The sequence below is a fragment of the Anomaloglossus baeobatrachus genome, chromosome 1, assembly GCF_048569485.1.
Source record: "Anomaloglossus baeobatrachus isolate aAnoBae1 chromosome 1, aAnoBae1.hap1, whole genome shotgun sequence".
Taxonomy (NCBI): Eukaryota; Metazoa; Chordata; class Amphibia; order Anura; family Aromobatidae; genus Anomaloglossus; species Anomaloglossus baeobatrachus.
In genome coordinates this window covers 30,825,532-30,834,810 of record NC_134353.1, presented here as the reverse complement: position 1 = coordinate 30,834,810, position 9,279 = coordinate 30,825,532, and the positions used below count along the sequence as shown (strand labels likewise).

At 40.0% G+C, this 9,279-nt stretch overlaps 1 protein-coding gene across 1 annotated transcript in view; it reads left to right on the top strand.

Moving 5' to 3' along the window:
• Positions 1-4,064: 4,064 nt before the first annotated feature.
• LOC142310925 (vomeronasal type-2 receptor 26-like) overlaps positions 4,065-9,279 on the top strand; it is a 9,471-nt gene continuing 4,256 nt past the window's right edge. The window contains exons 1-2 of the mRNA XM_075349213.1: positions 4,065-4,160; positions 6,729-6,852. Coding sequence (XP_075205328.1) covers positions 4,065-4,160; positions 6,729-6,852 — 220 coding nt within the window. The remainder of the gene's footprint in view (positions 4,161-6,728; positions 6,853-9,279) is intronic.

Sequence of the window (9,279 nt, the reverse complement as noted above, 5' to 3'; positions counted from 1 at the left end):
ACCTTAGGGGACCTCCAAATGCGACATGGTGCCCGCAATCTTTTTCAGCCAAATTTCCTTTCCAAAATTCAAATATTGTTCCTTCCGTTCCAAGCCCTCCCATTTGTCCAAACAAAGGTTTCAGACCACATGTGAGATATCACCGCGCTCATAAAAAAAAGTGGATAACAAACCTTGAGGTCAAATTTTTGGAATTACCTCTTGAAAAAGTGAAAAAATTGATGTTAAGCAACATTTTTGAGAAAATTATTAAAATTTTCAATATGACAACGTAACGTTAACAAAATCTGTGAAGTACCTGTGGATCCAAAATGCTCACTATACCCCTAGATAGAAGCCTTGAGGGGTTTAGTTTCCAAAATGGCATCACTTGTGAGGGGTTTCTGCTGTTTAGGTACCTTAGCGGACCTGTAAATGCAACATGGTGCCCGCAATCTATTTCAGCCAAATTTGCTTTCCAAAATTCAAATATTGCTCCTTCTGTTCCGAGCCCTCCCATTTGTCCAAACAGAGGTTTCTGACCACATGTGGGGTATCGGCACGCTCATAAGAAAGTGGGTAACAAGTTTTGGGGTCCATTTTGTTGTGTTATTTCTTCTAAAAGTGAATAAATTTGGGTTAGAGCAACATTTTTAGGTAAAATTTAATTTTTGCTTTTTTTCATTCCACATTGCTTTTGTTCATGTGAAGCACCTGAAGGGTTAATAAACTTCTTGAATGTGGTTTTGAGTACTTTGGGGGGTGCAGTTTTTAGAATTGTGTCACTTTTGGGTATTTTCTGTCACCTAGGCCCCTCAAAGTCACTTCAAATGTGATGTGGTCCCTAAAAAAATGGTTTTGTAAATTTTGATGTAAAAATGAGAAATCGCTGATAAACTTTGAACTCTTCTAACTTCCTAACAAAAAAAAAATTTGTTTCCAAAATTGTGCTGATGTAAAGTAGACATGTGGGAAATGTTATTTATTAACTATTTTGTGTCACAGAAATTTTCTGGTTTAACGGTATAAAAATTCAAAAGTTGAAAATTGCTACATTTTCAAAATTTTTGCCAAAATTCAATTTTTTTCATAAATAAACGCAAAAAATATTGTCCTAAATTTGGTACTAACATGAAGTCCAATATGTGACGAAAAAACAATCTCAGAACCACCGGGATCCGTTGAAGCGTTCCAGAGTTATAACCTCATGAAGTGACACTGGTCAGAATTGCAAAATTTGGTCTGGTCATTAAGGTGAAAATTAGCTCCGTCACTAAGGGGTTAATATATTAGATTATTTCAGGCTCTTGAACTGATGTTCTATAAAAAGGTGCCTAATTACCAAGGTGTGACACAAGAAACATCTGTAACGCCTGCCTGGATCCACAGACTCAGACGGGCTGTAATGGACAGGCTAGAGGGAAGCCACTCACCAGGCAGGACCACCAGAACCCTGAAACCCTTTAACCCCTATACAAGGATTTGCAATTACACAGGGCCCTGAAGATCACTACCTGTGGAAGGCTGCAGTGTGAGAGAGTAGTCGACAGGCAGGGTCAAACCAGGAATAGCAGAACAGGGACAGAATCGGCAGGCAAAGACATAATCAGAAAACGTATAGCAGGTCAAATCCAGATCGGGCAGCGGGGTACAAAAAGAGCAGGCAGGAGGATAGTCAGGAAACAAGTAGTAATCAGCACACAAAATCACAGGACGAAAATGGAGCCAGAATTCTCAGAACTGTCTCTGGCAGGGGTTAGCAGACAGGAGGGGTATTAAAAAGGTTGGGGTGTCTTCCCATAGGCTGTAGCTGAATGATGATACTTCAGCTGGGAAACACCCACCACCTACAGTCAGCCAGTGGCACTGCAGATTTCCAGGAAACACAGACCGGTGGATGAGCGGAGCCTGCGCCCACTGGTGCCCCTGGCATCGACTCCTCTCCCCACCACCAGCACTATCCATGGCAGGAATACAGCATCGCCTGGTGACCGGAGTAGAAGTCGATGGAGCGGACTCCGGTTGTGACGTAAAAACATCTTATGATGGCTAAAACCAGTGAGCTGTCTCAAGACCTTTGCAATCTTATTATTGCAAAACATACTGATGGCATTGGTTACAAAATAACTTACTTAGAAAATTGGTGGTGCTCAAAACTTTTTCTTTTTCAGCATAAAACAAGCCCACACAGATACATTGATTGCAATATTAAAAAGCTATGGGTCTCAGAAAATGAAGACTCAAAACTATTTTTATTTTTACAAAATTCATACTCCTTGTTGAAAATAGTAAAAAAAATTATAGTTCTTTGATATCTCCATAATTGTATTGACTTGGAGAAGCATTTTAACTATTTGACGGCACTTCAAATTTGATTGCATTTTTCATTAATTTACTGTATATCGGAATTATTTATCTATTTCTGTGCTACTTGTAAAAAAATGATTGACATTTTGCAAAGAGAGGAATAAGTGAAAACGAAAAAACAAAAATTGGCAGTGGAGGGAACGGGTTAAACAGATGTGTCAAAACAGATATGCACAGTTAAATGTCTCAAATTCCTGTAATAATTTGTGAATTTGCTTTCAGATTTTTGGTTAAAGTAAAACAATTGCCCCTCTCCAAAAAGGAACAGGTAACAACATATGTCAGGAGGTACGATCCCAGCCTGTGCTGTTACAGCCCCCAGTATATTTGTGGGGTCACCGTTGATAAATTGATTTATTTCAAAAGGATCTCAAAAAGTAAAACTTGTGCATCATTTTTACAGCTTTTGAAAAACACTATTATCAACAGCAATAACATCTATAACTAAATATACCAAACCCCACAATAATTGGCAGGTTCAGGCATGGAAAGGAACTTAGAAACACACAAAGTCCAGAAACTTATCAAAGTAGCCTTCAAAGAAGCAATTATATTACAAAAAGTACCCTTAGGTAAACTACCTGGGTATTTTGAAGCAACGCTAAGAAATAATGTAAATATCATAGAATAAATTCAAATATTTTTATTTCATCATTTTTTTATTCAAACATAAACCACACCACAAAGGAGATCATGTTACATCCAAAACTGCCTCAGGTTAGAAAAAGTTCGACAATGCATATCCTGATGAGCAATAAAATCGATTTTTTTCAATTTTATGTTATTAGGCTTATCATACTGGCAAAAAAATACACTCGTCTATTTGGCTTTCTTAGTAATGCTTCACCGTTTTGCTGGTTTTTATTCAATATATGGAAAAGTCTAAGAATAAAATGCAAAAAATTACACTATTCCTATCTGTAGACAAAAACGCGGAATTACTTGATTTTTCCTCTAATTTAGCAGTTTTATCAGCGAGGTCAATATCTACCCATTAATCCATTTATAAATTTCATTAACCAGCTGAATTTCACCTATAAAACAGTGAATAGGGGCATGGGGCATCGGCATCTGTATTAAAGACATATGTCTGGAGATAGAATCGGACCAAAAAGGGTTTAAATACCGCACAATCAAAACCACACAGTCAAATGCTATATTCAAAGTGCCTCTCCGACAACAAGATCCCACTACCAGCCGATGGACAGACAGTATCTGCGATTTTACCTAACATAAGGCATATGGACCAATAGCACGCCTCTACCTGTCAACCAGCTAGTAAATCCGTAGGCATCCATAAGCCACACAGGGCTACAATAAGTGTGGCCGTAACCAATGTGAGCTCCCAATATATACCCAGCAGTATCACGCATCACCGCAAGATTCAAATGTTCGACACTGCATCATTTTTCTAAACATAACATCATTATAGTATTGAACATTAGCCAAACTTCAATAAATACCTGAGCAGTGGATGACTCTCTCCTTTCCCCGACGTACGTTTCGCGCCAGCTTTTTCAAGAGGGGCATGTGGGATCTTGTTGTCGGAGAGGCACTTTGAATATAGCATTTGACTGTGTGGTTTTGATTGTGCGGTATTTAAACCCTTTTTGGTCCGATTCTATCTCCAGACATATGTCGTTAATACAGATGCCGATGCCCCATGCCCCTATTCACTGTTTTATAGGTGAAATTCAGCTGGTTAATGAAATTTATAAATGGATAATTGGGTAGATATTGACCTCGCTGATAAAACTGCTAAATTAGAGGAAAAATCAAGTAATTCCGCGTTTTTGTCTACAGATAGGAATAGTGTAATTTTTTGCATTTTATTCTTAGACTTTTCCATATATTGAATAAAAACCAGCAAAACGGTGAAGCATTACTAAGAAAGCCAAATAGACGAGTGTATTTTTTTGCCAGTATGATGAGCCGTGGCACTGTATGAATTAACATAAAATTGAAAAAAATCGATTTTATTGCTCATCAGGATATGTATTGTCGAACTTTTTCTAACCTGAGGCAGTTTTGGATGTAACATGATCTCCTTTGTGGTGTGGTTTATGTTTGAATAAAAAAATGATGAAATAAAAAAATTTGAATTTATTCTATGATATTTACATTATTTCTTAGCGTTGCTTCAAAATACCCAGGTAGTTTACCTAAGGGTACTTTTTGTAATATAATGGAAAGGAACTTGTGGGAAGCACAGCAGTGTTTTTTGGTGCATATATTTGTTAAACGGTTGAAAAAAGATTACCATTTTTCTTTTATAGAATTATTGTTTTAAATGCTTGTTATATTATACTATATTATTTCACAGAGAAAATAGAAAACATCCGCCGAGAGATCAGCTCCCAGCCACCAAGCTTTGTGAATCCCATTCCTCCCCATATCCAATCCAGCTCACTTTCCACATTTGACCCAGTCACAGAGGAGGAAATCTCCAGGCTCCTCTCTTCTTCTCATCCTACCACTTGCCCTACTGATCCCTTTCCCTCACACCTACTCCAGTCCCTCTCTCCGGTTGTCACCACTCACCTAACTAAAATCTTCAATCTCTCTCTCTCCTCTGGTATCTTCCCCTCCTCCCTCAAACACTCTATCATTACTCCATTATTAAAAAAACCTTCCCTTGATCCGTCCTGCACAAGCAACTACAGACTAGTCTCAAATCTCCCCTTCATCTTCAAACTCTTGGAGTGCCTGGTCTACTCTAAACTCACCCGCTACCTCTCCACTCACTCTCTTCTAGAGCCTTTACAGTCTGGCTTCTGCCCTTTGCACTCAACAGAAACTGCCCTTGCCAAAGTGACCAATGACCTGTTGACAGCAAAACGTAATGGTGACCACTCTCTGCTTATCCTTTTTGACCTCTCTGCCGCCTTCGACACTGTTGACCACCATCTCCTTCTCTCCATGCTTCATTCTGTCGGCCTAAAGGACACTGTTCTTTCCTGGTTGTCTTCCTATCTTTCTGGCCGCTCATTCAGCATATCATTTGCTGGGTCCACATCTACTCCTCTTCCTCTCACTGTTGGGGTGCCTCAAGGTTCATTCCTTGACCCGCTTCTTTTCTCCCTCTACACTGCCCCAATTGGAATGACCATCAGCAGATTTGGCTTTCAGTACCATCTTTATGCTGATGACACACAGCTATATACCTTATCCCCTGAGCTCAACCCCGATGTACTACAGAACACAAGTGACTGCCTGACTGCAGTCTGCAATGTAATGTCTGCTCTCTATCTGAAACTTAACCTTTCCAAAACTGAACTTCTTCTTTTTCCTCCATCTCCCAACCTTCCTAAGCCTGACAGCTCCCTCTCTGTGTGTGGCACAACGATAAGTCCTAGGCAGCAGGCCGCTGTCTGGGTGTTATACTGGACACTGATCTCTCCTTCACCTCCCACATACAATCTCTTGCCCGCTCCTGCCGCTTGCACCTCAAGAACATCTCTAGAATCCGCCCCTTTCTCACGATGGAAATGACAAAACTCCTCACTGTGGCCCTGATCCACTCTCGCCTTGACTACTGTAATTCTCTATTAATTGGTCTCCCCCTAACTAGACTCTCTTCTCTACAGTCCCTGCTTAATGCAGCAGCCAGAGTCACCTATCTGGCTAACCGCTACTTAGATGCTTCCGCTCTGTGACAGTCATTGCACTGGCTGCCCATATATCACAGGATCCAATTAATACTGCTTGTTCTCACCCACAAAGCTCTCAACAGTGCGGCACCCCCCTACATCTCCACCCTCCTCTCTGTCTATCACCCCACCCAATCTCTACGCTCTGCAAATGACTTTTGACTAACATCCACACTAATTCGAACTTCCCACTCCCGGATCCAAGAGTTCTCCCAAGCTGCACCAATCCTTTGGAATGCTCTACCTCAAGAAGTTAGGATGAATTGCAACTTACTCACCTTTAGATGCACCCTAAAAACGCATCTTTTTAAGGCGGCCTGTCACACTCCCTAATCAAATCCAATTCACATAGTCCCTCTACAACTTCTCACAATATAACCCCACGTCAAACTGCATGGCACTCAAATGCATCTCAAGGCTCAGGCCAATTGGTCCAGGAAACCATTATCTATCCCCAATTTCCTTGAGATGTCTGGATTGTCATTGTAAATAAGCACTTGTACCTTCCTCCCCCCATATCTCATTGTAGATTGTAAGCTCTCACGAGCAGGGTTGTCTTTTTTTTCCCTCTAAATATTGTTTTTCTATAACTGTTAATTGTTTGGATATGTTCCTCCTGAATTGTAAAGCGCTGTGGAATATGTTGGCGCTATAGAAATCAAGATTATTATTATTATTATTATTATTATTCCCTCCCATAACTTTTCAATGTATTTTTTTTAATATAAACAGACCCCCAACTCACGGTGCAATGCAAAATGTCCTCCTGGGTCCAGAAAGGCTCCTAATGGAGGATATCATTCTTGCTGCTACGACTGTGTCCCATGTTCTGAGAGTGAAGTGACCAATATAACAGGTAACAACACATTTTATCACAATTATTTTTATACATGTAATTTAAAAATTAATTTTAATGATTTCCTTACTTTCAAAAACGTGGTCCCCAAATGATAGAACTTTAATACCTTTGAAAGTAGATGTTAGTACAAGACATGATGCATCCTTCATATAAAAACGTGGTCAAAATTGTTGGTACCCCTCATTTAATAAAAGAAAAACTCGCAATGGTTACAGAAATAACTTGAATTTGACCAAAATAATAATAAATAAAAAATCTTTGAAAATGAACAAATGAAAGTCAGACATTGCTGCTTTTCTGCTTCCACAGATTTTTTTTAAAAATAAAACTCATGAAACAGGCCTGGACAGAAATTATGGCGCCCTCCTCCTCTTCCTCCTCCTCCTCTTCCTCCTCCACCTCAACTTTATATTTTGTTGCAATACCATTTGAGGCAATCACTGCAATCAACCATTCCTGTAACTGTCAATGAGACTTCTGCACCTCTCAGCAGGTATTTTGGTCCACTCCTCAAGCAAACTGCTCCAGTTGTCTCGTGTTTGAAGGTTACCTTTTCGAGATGGCATGTTTCAGCTCTTTCCAAAGATGCTCAATAGGGTAGGTCAGGTCAGGGCTCATAGAAGTCACTCCAGAATAGTCCAATGTTTTCCTCTTAGCCATTCTTGGGTATTTTTAGCTGTGTGTTTTGGGTCATTATCCTGTTGCAAAACCCATAACCTGTGACTGAGACCAAGCTTTCTGACATTGGGCAGCACATTTCTCTCTAGAACCCCTTGATAGTCTTGAGATTTCATTGTTACCTGCACAGAATCAAGACACCCTGTGTCAGATGCAGCAAAGCAAATAAGGAATAACGTTTGGAACACCATTCTAAGTCTGAACTGGGTGCAAAAACCTAAAAAACATCACTATGGGGAGATAAGGTATTCACACCAGTGACTATGCAAGGGGAATACATGAAATAGCAGCAACTGCTGTGTGAATACTGACTTGAAAAATCCAATAGCTATATGCAAGAGTGAAAATGTGAAAAATGGAATCTGCATTACTGCCATGAACATATGAATCAAGAGAAATTTAGCTACTGAATTGATCAATGCAATAGAGCCCCAACACTATGCCAAAGTAATTCTCTACGTTGGGGTCCCTAGCTTGTGTGTGTCCTCTCATGCAGTTAAAAAACTTACCGTGTATGGGAAGCTGAGACCCAGGCTATTTATGCGTATGATATGGATTGGCAATAGGTGTGGTTGGGGAGGGTTCACAAACGAAAAACTACTAACAAATAAGGAATAACGTTTGGAACACCATTCTAAGTCTGAACTGGGTGCAAAAACCTAAAAAACATCACTATGGGGAGATAAGGTATGCACACCAGTGACTATGTAAGGGGAATACATGAAATAGCAGAAACTGCTGTGTGAATACTGACTTGAAAAATCCAATAGCTATATGTAAGAGTGAAAATGTGAAAAATGGAATCTGCATTACTGCCATGAACATATGAATCAAGAGAAATTTAGCTACTGAATTGATCAATGCAATAGAGCCCCAACACTACGCCAAAGTATTTCTCTACGTTGGGGTCCCTAGCTTGTGTGTGTCCTCTCATGCAGTTATAGATGCAGCAAAGCAGCCCCAGAACATAACAGAGCCTTCTCCATATTTTACAGTAGGGACAGTGTTCTTTTCTTGATATGCTTCAGTTTTTCGTCTGTAAACATAGAGGTGATATCCTTGCCAAAAGTTCCATTTTTGTCTCATCTGTCCATAGGACATTCTCCCAGAAGCTTTGGGGCTTGTCAACATGGTGTTTGGCAAATTCCAGTCTGGCTTTTTATGATTTTTTTTGTTAACAATGGTGTCCTTCTTGGTCGTCTCCCATTATGTCCACTTTGGCTCAAACAATGATGGATGGTGTGATATGACACTGATTTTCCTTGAGCTTGATGTTCACCTTTAATCTCTTTAGAAGTTTTTATGGGCTCTTTTGTTACCATTTGTATTATCCATCACTTTGATTTGTCATCAATTTTCCTCCTGCGGCTACGTCCCGGGAGGTTGGTTACAGTCCCGTGGATCTTAAATTTCTGAATCTGTGCAACTGTAGTCACAGGAACATCAAGCTGCTTGGAGATGGTCTCATAACCTTTACCTTTTGCATGCTGTTACGGTCAAGACTGGCAATTGAAATAAAGATGGAAGATACTCCAATTGCCAGCTGAGTTACACCGTGCAGAGATGGAACCTGCTGTTGGTACCCAAGGGGTTGATGAATAATCTCTCAGCTTACCCACTAAGATAAAAGAGAATGGGACCAAGTTACAGGTCACTCGATGCTGAAATAGCAACCCTGTTAACTCCACAGAGTAACGATAAGGTATTGCTCCTGTACCTCTGTTACCTCACAGAGGTAGGATACAG